Here is a 17,087-nt window from a genome sequence, read left to right as displayed (position 1 = left end):
AATGACTCACAGGCTGTCAGATCATGCAGTGCTGGAGCAAATGCCACCAGTGTGCAGGTGCTGGAGGTGGAGATCCTGTTAGCAGTGGTGCTTTGGATCCTTTCAGTGTTGCAGGCTCTATAACTGGTTTGAAGGGCGTTGCAGCAGCGGAGGTGACCTCTTTTCACCCAGGAAATGTCCTCCCGTTGCATCTGCCCCAGTCGGGAGGTTAAACTCCTCTCTGCCATGCTTCACCAAGCATTCAAGTGGTGCAAATCAGCACTGATTGCTGAAGCCAGCCCTCAGCAGCACAGTGCATGGCCCTTCTGTCATCATCAGGGCTGCGAGCATCACAAATCCTCTCACGTTTCATAGCAGGGTTGAACTCTTAGGTGAGTCCTGCCCCATCCCCATCCCTCTCATCCCCATCCATGGGGTAATGGCCAAATCCACGGCACAGCTGGTGGTGAAGTGCACGGCTGTCCTGCAGCAGGCAGCAGTCGGAGAGGTGAGAACTGCCCCTGTGTTACTGTGGGCTGAAAAACCTTTCTGGCATCCGTGCCTCAAATTGAAGCGATGATTAAAGCTGTAAGGAAATCTGCATTCAGCCTAAGGCACGTCGTGCTCCTTCTGCTACGGATGTTCCCAAGGGCTGGTCAGCTTGTAATTATTAACTAATTACTGCAGAATAATCACAGTGCCACAGCACGTAGGAGGTACAGGCAGTGTGGAACACGCTGTGTCTCACAAATCCCAGCCCTTTCTCGTCTGTCCTTTGTATTTTGCCCATACCATGGGGTGGTATCTGATGGCAGCAGTGCAATGCAGCGAGGTGGCCTGTGGCTGCAGCTTGGTGGTGGCATCTGGGGGACTGAAGGGCAGTGTTCCCTCTGCAGGAAAGCAGCCGTGGCCACGAGGAGGGCTTCCTTGGCAGGATCCTGCTTGGAGGTGACCGCATCCAAAGGCAGATCAGATCACAGGCTTGCCCCTACAGTGAGAGCATTGATGTTGTGTGTTGTGGCAGCAGCCACAGGAGGGAAATGAGCAGCCCTGGGGATGAAAGGCTCTGTGCGTCCCAGCAGCAGGTTGGGGGCAGGCTGCTGGTGGTGTCACACCGTGGGGACTGCCCATGGTGGCACATGTCCTGAGCAGAGCTGCACATCCTTTGGGGTCCCATCAGACCCAGGGGACCATGCAGAGCCCGTGGCATTCCTCCCTATTGATGGGGCCACGGGCCAGCACAGCACTGGTGCTTTCCCCTTTTTAGAAGAAGAGCAGAGTCTGGAATGCTGCTTATCACAAGGAAACCTCAGCAGAGCCACGCTGTGCTGCGGGCACTTCCATCCCAGGGTTGCTTCCAGCTGCCCTGCTCCAAAGAGCCACAAGGTTTGCTTTTCCACTTGTTTTATCACTGATTCGAGGCAGAAAACTTCTCTGTGTTGGTCTGAGTGCTTCTCAGCATCGAGAGCTGCTGCTGTGCCCATGGGGTCGTGGGCATTTCCTATGTGCAAGAAGTGCAAAGGTCCAACGGAGCCCCTTCAGTTCCATGAGAACACAGCACCGTAACTGCAGGAGAAAGCACGTTTTTATCAAGTACCATTAGCAGCATGTGTTCTATTTAAATCCTTAATCCCTTCCAATCCCTCCTTATTAACGATTAATTGTGCAACTAATCGCGCTATGATAGCAGGGTGCGGGCGCAGGTTGTTGTTGTGCACACTGCAATGTGAGGGAGGTAAGAATCCAGCCGTGCACTCAGCTTGGCTCATGTGCGGGCCAGACCTCCTTTCCTGTCCCTTCAGCTCTCAGAGTTATGATCCTTTCTTATCTCGAAGCTTATCAGCTCGTGGGGCAGGAGAGGAACAGAACTGAATGCAGCCAGTGAGCTTTGAACGCTTGCTGTGCTGCAGCCCTTCATCCCGCGGAGCTCGGAGTCCCGTTGGCTCAGTGCCTGAGCACCACGTGGATCTGTGGACATGGTTTGACGGGGGGCTACACCAGAATTGTTTCAGGATGTGCTCCCATGGCCCCCTCCCTGCACTCGGTGCTTGCAGCACCCATCTCTGCACAGCAGCATCCAAGCAATGGGTCTGGCTGTGTGTTTTTTCCTTCACAAGGTCCCTCCCTCCTTCGTTCCCTTGATCTCTGCAGGGCTCTGTTATCTCCCCCACATCCCAAGGCTGCTGCAGGAATGCTCAGAGCTCACAAGGACACCGGTGAGTCTGTGGGAGAACAGCCGTGCTTTGGAAGTGGGGCAGGGAGTGAGGAGATGGATGGGAGTGAGAAGATGGGGCTGGAGAAAAGAGAACCGTTCAGGGTGTTGAAACCCACCGACTCCATTGCTCTGCCTGCCGTGCTCATGGTGACACTGTGACTTTCAGGGCGCCGTGCTGGGGCTTGGCTTGCCAAAGCAGACGTTATTTACAGTTTAACAAGGAACAAGGTTTATCTGAACAGCGTGTGCTCGCCGAGTTCCCAGATAGGCATGAAATGTTGCCCTCCATAGGGAAGTGAGCAGAAAGCTGCGGGCACCAGGGCGTGCTTAATCTGTTTCTATCTATGCCTGGGATGCAGGCAGGTCCGGGTTGGGTTTAATGGGATCGTGTCATGGTGGTGGGAAGGTTCCTCCAGGAGGTGCAGAAGGACAGTGGGTTCCTGTGGGAACCTCCACTTGAGTGGAGCAGGAGCTCTGCACGCCTCGCCTTGGGATGCTCAGTGCTTCTGTGCTATTCCTGCCCTCTGCATGGCCTCAATGCTGGTTTTCATGCTGTTGCCCAACCCCGGGCTCTTTGCAAAGTGGAAATGCTTTGTGTGCAGAAATCGGGAGCTCTCTTATCAGCACAGAGATCTGAGAAGCAGAGGGGGGAAAGGGGCACTCGGCTCCCTCCAAGCAAAAGCTGAATGTTGAAACAGGGAGAGAGCATCGGGGTGAGAAATGCATGCACACTTGTGTGCAAAGCCCTCCGAGGTGCACAACAGGTTTAAGATTAAATAGCAGCTTAGTGCAGCCCTTGGCAGGAAGGGGACTTGCCGTGTTTGCTCACTACCTTGCTATCATGTGACCATCCCAGAGCTTTAAATAAAACAGATTTGCAAAGAGTTTTACGTGCCTAATGCTGAGCCGTGGCACTGCTGCTTCAGAGTGTGGTCCTGGGGGGGAACCCAGCTCAGAGCTGTGCTGGAGTGGGGAGAAATAGGTCAGGAGCACCGTCTGCATGCACTTCTTTCTCTGTTGCTGCACAAAGATCTGTGTGAGTGCAGCAGGGAGCTGCTTCATTAGTGCCAAGGAGCTCCTGGGTCTGAGTTTGCCACGGTTGGAAGGAGCCTTAATCCCTCCGAAGCTGTTTGCACAGTCCCTGCAGCTCCTCCTCCCATTGCTGGGTGGGCAGAAAGTGCCTGACCGGGTGCTGGAGGCATGCAGAGGGGTGCAGCTATCTGCAGCAGGTGAGGGCTGGGCTGTTTGGCAATGCAATGTGTTGGAGCAGAGCAGAGCTCCTGGAAAACGCGTGGCGAAGGGCTGAGCTGTGCGTCGCTTTGGGCGCTGGTGGTGCTTCTTAGAAACGCTGTGCTTCTGTTTGTGTTCAAGCCGTTTCTTTGGGAAGAGAGATCCTGTGATAGCATGGGCCCTTTGCATGGCTTTTCGCAGGGATCCGACCCTTCCTTCAGCCCTCCACCTATTTGTTGCTGCTCCTTTCTGTCCCACCCTCCCTCCCCGTTTCTCCTTGTGCCAGAGGTGGCCGCATTTCTCAAATTCCACACGGTTATCGGGTGTGCAGGGTGTGTTTTCTGCTTCCCTAAATAACCCCTCTCAGAATGCTTGCAGCCATTCCCTGCACAGCTGCAGGGGCAGCAGCTCTGAGCCCCCTCCCCAATGCCTTCGTCCGAGGTGGATGAGGCCGTGGGTCATGGGAAGGAAGCTGCAGTGTTCTCTGTTAGGCAGGGAAGGCTTCCCCTGCTCCCCCTGTGCTGCTTTCCAGGAGCTCTGGGAATTGTGTGTGGGCTGAGAAAGGAGGGAAAGCTCTAATTAAGGAAGAAGAGGGGGAAAAAAAAAGAAGAGAATAAGGAAATGGTAATTAAGAAGCCAGCAGACCCTATGCACCCTCTGGGGAGGAAATGCAGGTGTGCCCTAATGCAAGGGATCTTCTCCCATAGGGTTCCTCAGAAGCTTGGTGCTCCCTGAGCATCCTTCACCCCCAGGGTCTGTGCCCCTTTTCCATGTCCATGCTGTGCGTCCTGGTGCTCCTGAAGGGCTGAATGGAGAAGGAGAGTCACAGAAGATGGGGGAGGATAACTCAATACCCTGCAGCAGCGCTCGGTCTGTTGGAGCATGGGATGTGCTGATCTGTGGGGCAGGGGCAGTACCATAGGGCTGCTGGCACCTTCCAACACAGCGAGAGCATTGAGATGCTGCAGTGCACGCAGGCCACTGGCACTCTGTTGTGGCTGCAGCCCAATGCTGGACACTGCTCTCAGGTTTTGCTCCAGCAAGGAATAAACACGCAGTGTTTTGTGGCAGCTGGAATAATGTGGGTTGTTCTGGTGCCTTCCTGGGAGCTGCCCTGATCTCACCACGGGCCAGGCAGAGCTGAGAGCATCACGCAAGGCTGTGGTGTGGCAGGAATGGAACAAACCCCTCTGTGTGCCCTCATTACTGGGCTCCTTGTTGGGATGGAGACAAATGGGAGTGGAGCTGCAAGCAGAGCAGCTTTGCATCCCACAAGAGTCCCATCGCCGAGGAGAAGGGAGGAAGGATGCATCAGGGAAAGCAATGCACGCTGTGAGCTGGATTGGAAGCCAGGCTTGTGCATTTGCTGCAGGATCATTTCTCCTCCCAAATCTCCTTTCAGAAGAGAGGACAGAAAACTCCTGGCTGCCGTCATCGCATTCCTGGTGCTCTGCATTTCTTGTATTGGCTTCTGTGATTACAGGAGAGGAAAAGATTGCAGCACGAGGGTGGATGGATGAACTCCCTGGGGACCCAAAGCTCCATTTCCAATTCTGTCCAGCACAGTCGCTGCTGTGGGATGATGGCTGTGCTGCTTGCTGCAGGGCTGCTGCAGGCTGGTAGGAACTGATTGTGCTTCCCTCCTGCAGGACCACCACCTCCTGGTGCAGGGCTTTGCTCCCTGCGTGGGGGAAGGGAAATGTTGGAGCTCCACATAACAGAGCTTAGCAGCAGGGAGGAGCTGGGAGCTCTGTGTGATGGGCAGGGACTGCTGCCTGTCCCAGGGTGCAGGGCTGTGCTGGCCCCTGGAGCAGTGAATGAAGGATTTGGGCTGTGCTCTGCTCTGCAGCATCTGCTGTAGGGTGGGAGCGGCCGGGAGAGGATTCCACGCCAACAGCTGAGCAATCCATTAGATGGTGGGGGGCTGCTTTCTTCCCCTGCCCCACTGGATTCCCAGCTGCTGCAAAGCATGCAGCGTCACCTTTCTGCATGTCAGCACTGCACTGCATCAGTGCTGACCGTTGCCTTGCTATGCGAGGTAAGGAGGGCCACGTCCTCACCTGGCTCCTGCACATGCTGTCTGCTCAGCCCCATGGCCACGTGTGGCTCTGCATGATAGAGGTGTTTGCTGAGCAAACAGGGCTCTGCCAGCAGAAGTCACCATTTCCCCTAAGTTGTTTCCTTGTTTGTGGAAAGGAATGGTTACTTGCAAGCCCAGCAGTGTGCTGAAGGAGGGAGAGAGCTTCATATTGAAGCCGTGCCCAAAATACGTGGCTCTGAAGTTGCACAGAGGAGAGCTGAAGAGCTTTGCTGTGCAAAGAGAAGCGATCCATGTGCACAGCCCCATCCCCAGTGCCTAGGGGAGCACTTTGCTGAACACATCACTGCAAGTGCAGCAAATACAGCTTTGAAAGCAGTGCTTAAAGAATTGTTCACACCCAGTCTCAGTGACGTGATTCGTTTTCCTGACGGGATGCAGCTTTGGGCCCTTTGAAGTGTTTTAGTTACTATCTGCCCGTGTTACAGCAAATGCAGATCATTCACGCTGCTGGCTTTCATCCTGGCTTTTCTTCCTGGCCAGCTTCCATCCGGGGTGATTTCATTTCTGCCTGTTGATGCCTGAATTCCTTCGTGCTGTTTCAGACCACTGCTCCCCTCCTCGCTCCATCCCAGGGATGGTTGCAGCTCAGGGCTGCCCCAATTCCCGGGTGATTTGAGGCTGTAAAACGAGGGATGTCATTGCTTTGCTTAGCGAGCATCGCCTTCTTGCAGGAAGTCACAAAGTGCCCACACTTCCTTTAGTGCCCTGCTGCTAAAATTGATGGGATGCAGGCAATGGCAACCCGTTCTTCCTTTGAAATCCATAGTGTGGGAAAGGGCCGGGCTGCTCCTGCAGCTGGGCTGCCCTTCTCCTAGGGGAAACACAGTCACAGGTTGTCCCCGGTGGAGGGACAAAGCCACCTCCCATCCCATATGGGGTCAGGGTGCCCTCCTGCCTGCAGGGCTGGGAGCAGGGATGTGGGATGCTGTGCGCTGGGGGGAGGCGCATGCCAACTTTGGGGCACCTCGTGGCCACCCAGGGCAGGGTGAGCTCGACCAAAAGCCCCGCAGCCTCCATCTGTCAAAGCCTTTCCCATGAACCCCATCACCAGATGCCAAGTAGGTCCAGGTGAAGCTGGAAAAAAAACAGTGCCAATTACGCAGAGCCATAAAGATAAGGAGCAGCCCTGCGCATAGCAGGAGACGCAGCCACTGCTATTTTTACCCCACCCTGCTTCCTCTCCGAGGAGGTTTATATTTAGCAGCTGCTGGCAGGGAGGGAAGGATTTGGGGTGATCTGGAGCATCAGTTCATTGCTCAGGTGTTTGTCTTCTAAAGCTTTGGTACCGTTAGAGAAGGACGAGCAGAGAGGGGAGGAGATGGGAAAAGCCATTTCCCTCACCTGCTTCTTCCTCCACCTCCAGGTGGAATATCTGGGTTATTCCCTGTGTTTTCCCTGCTCCTGGAGCTGTGGGTTGTTGTGGTGCTCAGCGCCTTCCCCATCCTCCAGGTCCTGCTGTGTGGTGTGTTGTCCTGGCTGTCCCCTGCTCTCCCTGCCAAGACTTTGTCCCAGTGCTGTGGGCTGATTGCTGTCAGTGGGCATGGAAGGCATGGTGAAGTGATGGAGGGGCTGCAGCATCCCTCACTGAGGAGCAGGATCTGTTCTGCCTGGAGGAGATGAGGCTCAGGGGGATCTGGTTGATGCCTACAAGAATCTGAAGGGATGGTGTCAATAGGACGGGGTCAGACTCACCTGTTGGTGGGCTCCAATGAGAAAAGGGCACAAACTGAAACATTGGAAGACCCATCTGAAGGTGAGGTGAATCTGGATCGGGCTGTCCAGAGGGGATGTGGAGTCTCTTTCCTTGGAGATACATCAAAACCGTCGGGATGTGACCCAGGATGATGTGCTGTGCTGAGCAGGGCTTGGGTGATGTGACCTCCATCGGTCCCTTCCAACTTCAGGCCGTGAGAAAAGCATCCTTTGTTAATGCAGCATTCATTAGTGTCAGCATCTTGGTCATCAAAGCACGTCCCTGCAGTGCTGAGAAAACATTTAAATGGCTGATGGATGTGCCTAGCATCCTCCTTGCTCACTTTGCAACTCCAAACAGCCTCACACCTCTCATCCCACCCCCAGCCAAGCAATGCATCCTGCCTTGATTCCGGGCACACTGATCCTTGGGCTGTAGGGTTTTGCATCACTAAAGGTGTGTGAGGAGTGGGGTGGCTGAGTCTGAGTGCTCCAGGTGAATCCCAAGGTTTTGGGGGAGGAGGCCGTGCCTCGAAGCACTGTTTGCATTGCTGATGGTAATCTTTTCAGCTTTGGGATGCCAGCATGTCAACCCAAGTGTTCCCGTTGCCCTGGCGACGCGATGCATCGGCTCTGCGATGCTGTGTCTGATCGCATCAGTCTGGAATGCAATCACCAGGGTTTGTGCTGACCAGCCTGGGGTGGAGGGGGGGGCTGGGGGCTGGCAATTGGGCCACCCAGGAGCAGGGGTGCCTGTTTGGTCCCAAGGGCTGAGTTCCCCCTTATTGCCCCCCCCCCAGCCCCCCCTCAGAGCCCAGCAGGCAGGTTAAGGTTAGGATGTGCAAGGAGGGACCTCCCCGTGTTGGGGAGACACTGATGTCTGCAGATGCATTCTGTTTGCTGGGAGCAGGACTGTGTGTTTCCACCGTGCTACAAAATGCATGGGGGGAGAGCAAGGCTGGTGCTGCAGGGCTGTGTGCTCCCACTGTACGATTCCACCTGGTGCTGTGTGTGAGCCTGAGGCAGGCAAGCAAGGTGGGGGATGCCGAGAGCGAGCTGCTCGTGTGGCTGCTCAGTGAGCTGTGCCACGTGTCCCTTAAGGGTTTTCTTCATTTAAGGGTTTTATGGCTTTAATCAGATCTCTGGCTTAAGGAGATCCCGGTGCCTCACATCCCACATCCCAGGATGTGAGTCAGTGGGAGCATGCTGAGCTCGGAGCATCATCCTTTTTTCGGACCCCCCTGTTGGTCCAGCTCCCCCCAGCACTTTGGGAAGCTTTCTTTTCCCACCCTACAACCACTTCTTTCCCCTTCCCTGCAGGTCAGGAGGTAAAATGAACAAGATGAAAAACTTCAAGCGGAGGTTCTCACTCTCAGTCCCTCGGACGGAGACCATCGAGGAGTCGCTGACGGAGTTCACAGAGCAGTTCAACCAGCTCAACAACCAGAGGAATGAGGGTAAGGGGTTGGGAAAACAGCCTGGAAAGCTGCTGCCCCACTGCCTGGGCTGCTTACCCCATGGAGGAGTTCAATCTGCTCTGAAGAGAGATTTATGCCCGCAGAAGGAAAGGAGGAGGGCAAGGTGTTTGAACAGGGGGATGACACATCTGTGGTCAAGGTGGGAGTGTGAAAGTAGGGGATGCCCTCCCCCTGCTGGACCCACAGCCTTCTCCTGGTGCAGGATTCAAGGCGTCGGGTTCAGAGCAAGGCTGGGCAGGCAGAGAGCAGAGAGCTGCAGACAGCAAACCTGGTGGAGCCGGGCTGCATTCCCCCAGGGGGAGCAGAGTGCTGCGGGTTCGAGGCCAAAGTGCCTGCAGTATCACATCGTGTGCTTTGCCACCTCCTCCCAAAGCAGCCCTGACATGGGTTCATGTGTCAGTGCTCTGGGCTCCGTTCAGGACGTGCTGGTGCTTTTTTTTTTCCCCTCGTCCTGCAGCCACAATTGCTGCAAGCAGGGGCTGAGGCCGTGATGTAACTGCCTGGCACTTGTGCCTGCCCCAGCAGGGAGGGATGGGCTCTGCTTCAAAGTGGAGATGCAGAGGCTGATTTGAGCTGCCTTTCCTCTCTCCTGCAGCTCATGCCACTCCTCAGATCCCCGCAGACACCCCAGCTGCCCTCAGCAGCATCGCTTCACACCCCTCCCCTCGCATCCCAGCAAACAGCTGGGGCTATAATTAGACTCGAGCCCTTAATTAGACGTGTAGAAGCCGTGGGGATAACATGGTGCAAGGCTCATAAAGCCACGGGTGCTGACAGCTGCTGCTGCTGTTACCCCCTGGGGCTGCTGGGCGCTGGGCTGGCTGAGCCTGGGCTCATTACCTGTGCTGTGCCAGCTGAGCTGCTGGAGAGGCAATTTCCCTCTTCTTCTGCTTTAATGAGCCTTTGGTCACAGCACTTCCTTTGCAAACCATCACGGGCAGCAGCTGCCTGTCCTCTGCCTTTCTGTCTCTCTCCTGAAGGAGGCAGGGAAGAAACAGGGCAAAGCCAAAGTTGGCTGTGCTGGGGTTGAGGGCACTGGGCAGAGGCTGGACCGGTGCTTGGCAGTGCTGTGCTGTGATCAGATTGCCCTGCATGGAGCTGGGGATGCAGCAGAGTATGGGAGCCCCCTGCCCACAGCCCCACATTGGAGCTAAGCCCTCTGCCACAGCCGTGTGCACACTGCTCCTCCCTCCTGGGTGATGTTCCTTGGGATGTAAACACCCCCAAAAGTCATCTCCATGGTGCCCCTCATCTCAGCCATACACCTGACCCATCTCCTGGCTTCTCCCTATGGCCAGGAATGCTTCACCCACAGATCAGCACCAGCATCAGTTTGGTTTTTTTTGTTTTCTCACCTCACACAGCAGCGTGGGAAGCTGTTTTCAGGTTCTGTTTTCCCTCCAGCATCAGAGCTCATAGGCTGTCAACACTGTTGGGTCACAGCAGCCTCTGCTTGGGTGTCTTCATGTGTCCCCAGGGATGCAGAGTCCAGGAGATGGGATGCTCCAACAGAGCATGCAGTGCCTCTGGCAATGGGAAAAGATGTGGACTTCCCATGGGTTGATACCTACCTCCTCCACTGGGGTGTGGAGGGGGATCCCCAGCCCTGTGTTCTCCCTCCTCCCATTCTCAGGGCCCCAATGCCAGCCATGAGGGCTGGTAAAGGGAGGTTTGGGGAAGCAGAGCCAGCGAATGGAAAAGCAAACAGCTTCCTGGCGTGGGCACATCCTGACCCAGGCAGTGTCACCCTGGGGAGTCCAACGCAGCCACAGGGTGTCTGATGTGCCCCCATACTGTCACACATCTCCATTGCACCACAGCCTTTCCTTGGGTAGAAGAAGAATCCTGGGTTAAGGAGAGCTCTGGGCAGCATCTGATCCTTGACGAGGGCCTGCACCATTTCTGAGTCTTCAGAGGCCAAACAAGGGCTCGTGCAATGGCGTAAATCAGAGCCTGGCCATCAGAGCACAGGGATGTAAAGCAGCAATGCTGTGTGGGAGGAAGGAGGATGGATGACCCACGATCCGAGCGCTGCCCTGCCTTGAAACAGCTTTAGGAGGAGAGCTCATGCTTAGCAAAGTAATTAAAAGTTCTGAGCCGTGCAGGCAGCGAAGGGTTCTGGCCCTTTTTCCTTGGGAGATCAAAGCTTGTTTTGGCAGAGGCAGTGTTTAAATATATTTATATTAAAAAAAGAAAAAGGAAAAAAAAAAAAAAAAAGAAGGCAGAAGCAGCTGCCGTGTCTGCGGTCTGCCTTTAATTTGCTTTGATATCCCATGCAGCCTCATTACTTGCAGGGTGTCAGAGCTCACAGTCATCCACACAAAATGCTGAGCAGAATGGAGCAGAGCCCTGCATTTGCACACCTGTGTGCTGCTGGTGGAGGTGGCACTGAGGGTGGGTGCAGACACTGCTCTTATTTGCTGCTCCTGGGGCCAGGCTGCATCCTTGGACGTTGGATCTGTGTGCTTATGGCCCAGCACAAGTTCACCCAAACCGTCTCTTAAAGTGGATGAGTTGAACTACAGTCGTTCTGATGTTGCTCTTTGGTTTTAGTTCAGATGATTTGCTTAGGACAGGAGCAAGGTGAAAAGGGTTGATCTAGCTTAAGTGATCTGTGCTACCTGTGCTTAGTGCAAGGCAGGGTTCTGAGCTGTGCCTGCACAGATGGCCAGAGAGGGACAGGGACCGGAGCCCTGCAGTGCTCCTGGGGGAAGGGGTGCTTTGTGCCTCCCTGCCCAACCCTCCAGAACCTCCTGGCACGATTTCAGCTGCTGTCAGCCCCATTGGCATGGGCTGCACCCCTGCTATGGGCATGGGCTGTCTGTAGAGGACACCCCATATCCCTTAGCTCACAGATCCCCTTGTATACAGTGACCGTGGCAGGAAACTGCATTTTTTCTCAGGTCACTTGCCTGTCACCTCTCATCCATCAGATGAGCGATGAGCAGCCAGATCCCAGCCCTCCTGCAAAAGCCAGCCATCCCCTTCCATCCTCAGCAATGAGATCATCTCTGGCTGCAGAGCACGCGGGGAATGGAAGCCCAAATCTGCATTAGACACAGAGAAGGATGGCCTTCATTCCAGCACTCCCAGTTAGCTCTGCCTCCTCTCAAACGGCCCCTCTGAAAGCAGCCCCTTGTGAATGGGGGAAATGCACTTCCAACCAACCAGCCATTAATTACCCAGTGGGAAGACGTGTGAGCCTCAAGCTGTAGACCAGGGGGAGCTCAGTGCCTCACTTTACTCTGCTTGGATTTTTTTTTTTGCTCCTTTCTGGGTTCCTTGGGCTTGATGTGGCTTCACACGTGGAGTCCCATGAGAAGAGTGACTTTCAGAAGCCGCTTTGGTTTTCAAGGGAGCTTCTGTGTTGCTGTGTGTGTCTGAGTGCAGCAGTGGAGCAGGATGGGAAGGGACTTCCTCATGGCCCTGGAGCATCTCTGGACCTCCCTGCCCTTCTCTCTCCCTGTTCCCCAAAGCAAAGCGTTCCGCACCTCTGCTGCCTCCCAGCAGCTCTCCCTTCTTTCTCTTTGTCCTCAGACCTGGCCCAAGGGCACTTGCAGCTGGGACACCTGGGCAGGGACATCGGAGCAGACCCCACGGCCATCTCCTCACCCGACACAGAGGGTCCATCCCCCATGGCCGTGCGTTACCGCAGCAGCACCCAGCGCCGCTTCTCCACAGAGGCAAGTGCTGGGGCGAAGGTCCCGCGGGCGTCACCCCAGTTGCTGCCCCATTGCCGTCATCACTCTTCCTTTCCCTGGGTGTTCTCCTCACCTTCCCCCTCTGCTCTCTCTGCAGGATGTCAGCAAACGCCTCTCCCTGCCCATGGACATCCGGCTGCCCCCCGAGTTCCTGCAGAAGCTGCAGATGGAGAGCCCGGAGTTCCCCAAGCCGCTCAGCAGGATGTCACGACGGGCATCCCTTGTAAGTCACAGCACAGCATCTTGCTTTGTGCATATGAGATGCGTGTGCTGATTGCCACCCAGCCATCTCATCCCTCTGGAGCAAGCTCCCTTGCTCTGAAACACACACAGTTCAAATCCCTTTCTGCACGCTCATTCCCTGTGCATACACACACCTGTGCACGTGCACACAGGCACCTTTCCCCGTGCTACTCCTACATATGCAAATCCCCAGCCTGCACACTGCTCACCTTGCACACACCTGGCTTCTCTCCCAGCCCTTCACCTTCCAGGGAAGAGGAGGTGGAGAACCTCCCACGGTGCCGCAAGTGCTGGAGCCTCTGCTGATGGAAATGCAAATGTGGATAAATAATGAATTACCCCTTGCATTAATGCTGACGTTTCAGTTTCTTGACTGCAGAGCATCAGCATATGTAGGAGCAAAAACACAGTGCCCTGTTTGCAAATTGCAAAGGCACACATCCTGCTGCCTGGGAGTACACACGGTTACGGTGGTGAGGTCTCAGCAGCACCTTCAGATGTGGCACTCCTGTTTGTGAGGAGGGGGGAGAGGAGAGAATGGCAGGAGCTGCAGTTTGCCCGCTGGCTTTGGGTCCTTCAGTGCTGCTGCCATGGGATGTGAGTGACCCCAAGTGACCGAGGCGGTGTCCCTGCAGAGCTGCAGTGTGAGGGATCTGCTAGGAGGGCCTTGCAGTTGTTGCCCATCACTGGGTACAGTCAAGCAGGTCTCAGCAATACAGCAATGAGTCCCAGTTCCAAACGGGGAAATGTCTCTTTCACACTTGACTGGAGGAGCACACAGAAGCAAAGGGAGTTGCAGCAAAGGGCAGCACGTAGGGAAGCACTCAAGAAAAGGGCAGGGCTTTGCCACAGGGTCCCATCACGCTGCTCTGACACAAAGGGCATCAGCTGCTGCAGTTGGCTGCGATGGTGTTCTGATGGTTGCGCATAGGATCCATGCAGGACGTGATGGACTGTCCCCTTAACAATCCCCTCCTGCTGTTCTCCATCCAGCCCAACACTGGTGAGATCCCTCCCAGTGACGTTGTCCTTTTTCTCTTACAGTCGGATATCGGGTTTGGGAAGCTGGAGACCTATGTTAAGCTGGACAAACTGGGAGAGGTAAGGAGGTGCTGAGACCCCAGCGAGGATTCAAAGGAAGTTGGAAGGATTACGATAAATCACAGAATGGAAATCATGGGCTCCGGCCCTTTAGCTTCCAATGACCCTTCCTGCAGAGCACATCCCTGTTGTGCCACCCCACAATGGGGCAGCCACCCGCTCACCCCTCATGTCCTCTCTCTCCCTGCAGGGCACTTATGCCACTGTCTTCAAGGGACGCAGCAAGCTGACAGAAAACCTGGTGGCACTGAAGGAGATCCGCCTGGAGCACGAGGAAGGGGCTCCATGCACGGCTATCCGGGAAGGTGAGGCCTTGAGGGAGGGGGGGGGAGAGGCTTTTCCTGCCCCCAGCCCTTGGGGATGTCCCACCTGGCACCCAGCTGTCCCAACCTGCTGCCTCCTGTCCCTGCAGTGTCACTGCTGAAGAACCTCAAGCACGCCAACATCGTGACCCTGCATGACATCATCCACACGGAGCGCTCCCTCACGCTGGTCTTCGAGTACCTGGTGCGTTGGAGAGATGCTGGGGTTCTGACTGGGGAGAGGGGAGGGAGGGAACTGGAGGCTGATGGATGCTCCTCGTTGCAGGAAAACGACCTCAAGCAGTACCTGGATAACTGTGGGAACCTGATGAGCGTGCACAATGTGAAGGTGAGTCGGGGCTGGCCGTCCCTATGGGCGTCCCCGGCTTTGTGGGGTCTCCCCTGGCCCTGTGTTCTTAAGACAGCATCGTGGTGCCCACTGCCCACCCCTGTGCCCCCCCCAGATCTTCATGTTCCAGCTGCTGCGTGGCCTGTCCTACTGTCATGGGAGGAAGATCCTACACCGAGACCTCAAACCTCAGAACCTGCTCATCAACGAGAGAGGGGAGCTTAAGCTGGCCGACTTTGGTACGTGGGGTGGGGAGGGCAGAGCACTCATGGTCCCATTGGGCAAACACAAGGGCTTCGCTGCCCTTGGAGCGGAGAGGGGGACCCAGCCTGGGACATAGTTCTCCAGCAGTCATTTTTAATGTGCTGGGGTTGCATGGCTGTTTTCTACCCGATTGAGAGCATCTCTGCACAGTGCTGCCCCATCCCTGAGCCTCTGCCCTGGGGAGGATGCAGCACTGCAGGAAGGTGCAGCTTCACATCCCTCCCTCCACCTCCAGGCCTCGCCAGAGCCAAGTCGGTGCCTACCAAAACGTATTCCAACGAGGTGGTCACTCTGTGGTACCGACCCCCCGACGTCCTGCTGGGATCTACCGAGTATTCCACCCCCATCGACATGTGGTGAGGCTGGTCTGGGCGGTGGGTTGGGTGTTCCCATCCATCCCATGGGATGGCGCTGCTCACACCGTGGGCGCTGGGTTCTCCACGGCTTGTTCTCTGTGTCCTCTGCGGCTCCATCTCTTCAGAGCCGGGTGGACGGGCACAGATCCGCATCCTGGAGCCCATTTCCCCCTGCCCTGCCGCGGGGGGTGGTGCGTCCCACGACTTTCCCTTCTCTCTGATGCCGCTTTTCCACCGCTGCCGTAGGGGCGTGGGATGCATCCACTACGAGATGGTCACCGGACGGCCCATGTTCCCCGGTTCTACGGTGAAGGAGGAGTTGCATCTCATCTTCCGGCTGTTGGGTGAGCGTGCTGCCGTGCCCCGAGCGCCCGCGGGAGGGCAGCGGTGACAAAGCAGAGCGCTGCGCTCCGGGACCGAGCGCTGAGCGCGGCGTTGCCGCGTGTGTCCCCAATAAGGAGCAGCACTGGGATGGTGAAGCTGTTGTTCCCGCAGCCGGTGACCACGTTCCACTTTCCCCCCCTCCCTCCCAGGAACGCCGACAGAAGATACCTGGCCGGGGATAACGTCCAACGAGGAGTTCAGGGCGTACAACTTCACGCAGTACCGAGCGCAGCCGTTAATCAATCACGCCCCGAGGTATCCTCCCTTCCCCCTGCCCCCCAGCACAGATCCGGAGGCATAGAGGCAGCCTGGCACTGCTCCGAAATGGGAGCCGGGGGCACTGGGTTCATCTGCTGGATGTGATGCTGAGCGCAGCTGTGTGGGGGAGGTCCCAGTTCTCCGCACACCTTTGCCTTTTGTTGATGATTTGCAACGGCCCCCAGGTGTGACAGTGCTCCAGTTTGTGTTTCTTTCTTTTCTCAGGTTGGACTCGGATGGCATTGACTTGCTGATGAACCTCCTCCTGGTAAGCAACAGCGAGGTGCTGGTGGATGGCAGAGGGGTGCATTGCGCTCACCCTGATTTTGGGGGTAGGGAGAGGGGCTGTGACTGCAGCATAAGCCCTATCCACACAGCTGCTGGCCCAAACCCACTGATGGGGTCCCAGCTGTGCACTTTGGTGTGAGCAGGCACTGCAGACTGCGTAATTGCCTTTCTCTGGGCCTTTGTGCAGTATGAAGCCAAGAGCCGGATCTCAGCAGAGGTGGCCCTGCGGCATCCCTACTTCAAAAGCCTGGGGGAGCGGGTGCACCTCCTGCCTGACAGTAAGTGTGCATGGCCCCCTCACCTGGGGGCATGGAGCAGCACTGCAGTGCAGCCCGAGGGCACAGCCAGCTCTGTGGTTGCTGCTTGCCTTTGCTTGAGGGCTCCTGCAGCAGGGTGGGGGGGAGAGCAAGGAAAAACTTGGGGCAGGCTGGTGTAGAGCAAGAGGAACGCAGTGCTGCGCTGCCATCCCTGCTGGCGGTGGCTCGGCCAACTGACCTCGCTCTCTGTCTGCTCTCCCAGATGTCTCCATCTTCTCTCTGAAGGAGATCCAGCTTCAGAAGGACCCTGGCTACCGAGGCTCAGCGTTTCAGCAGTCAGGTAGGATGGGGGCAGCGTGCTCTCTGTGTGGTGCCATGGATCCTGCTGGCACCTCTGGGTACCCACACAGGGAAAATCCGGACCTGCCCCGTGCTTCAGTCCCTGTCTCACCTATCTGACCCATCTCTCTCTCTCTTCCTCAGCCCGAGGGAAGAACAGGAGGCAGAGTATATTTTAAACCCGGACCTCATGTTCCCTTTGTCACCATGGAGATCAGTGCACTGAGAAAGGAGACGGCGGTGCGCTCCTACCCGCCCCACCGCGTCGCTCAGCCCAGCAGGACGGAGCTGATGGCTCTCCCCACGTCCCCCAGCAGCTGGTGGCAATGGACCTGTGGCCTTTTTCCCCTCTCGTTCTCATGTTGTTCCTATCAGCTGCCACCCCTTGTGCAGCTGCTGCACAACCCTCCTAGGAGCGGGGTCCTGCCCTGCGCTGGGGGAGCTGCTCGCTGCCTTTGGGGTTGAGCTGGGTGCAGGGAGGCTGTGAGAGCACAGGTTGGGGTCTGTGAAGCAGGAGCTGTGGCTGCATTGCATTCAGCCCAGGCAGGCA

General features: G+C 56.3%; 1 protein-coding gene across 1 annotated transcript; it reads left to right on the top strand.

Moving 5' to 3' along the window:
- Positions 1-3,394: 3,394 nt before the first annotated feature.
- CDK18 (cyclin dependent kinase 18) lies at positions 3,395-16,716 on the top strand (the record flags this gene model as incomplete). The annotated part of the gene is made up of 16 exons (XM_079546504.1): positions 3,395-3,423; positions 8,538-8,674; positions 12,233-12,378; positions 12,494-12,619; positions 13,684-13,740; positions 13,931-14,045; positions 14,153-14,247; positions 14,329-14,391; positions 14,507-14,630; positions 14,891-15,011; positions 15,258-15,355; positions 15,545-15,650; positions 15,879-15,921; positions 16,129-16,219; positions 16,461-16,538; positions 16,682-16,716. 16 exons carry the CDS (start codon positions 3,395-3,397, stop codon positions 16,714-16,716), a joined length of 1,464 nt encoding a protein of 487 aa, XP_079402630.1.
- Between the last annotated feature and the right edge of the window lie 371 nt (positions 16,717-17,087).

The sequence above is a fragment of the Tetrao urogallus genome (assembly GCF_951394365.1).
Source record: "Tetrao urogallus genome assembly, chromosome: 24".
Classification (NCBI taxonomy): domain Eukaryota; kingdom Metazoa; phylum Chordata; class Aves; order Galliformes; family Phasianidae; genus Tetrao; species Tetrao urogallus.
Note: the sequence above shows the minus strand (reverse complement) of the source record. Positions and strands in the feature narration are given on the sequence as shown.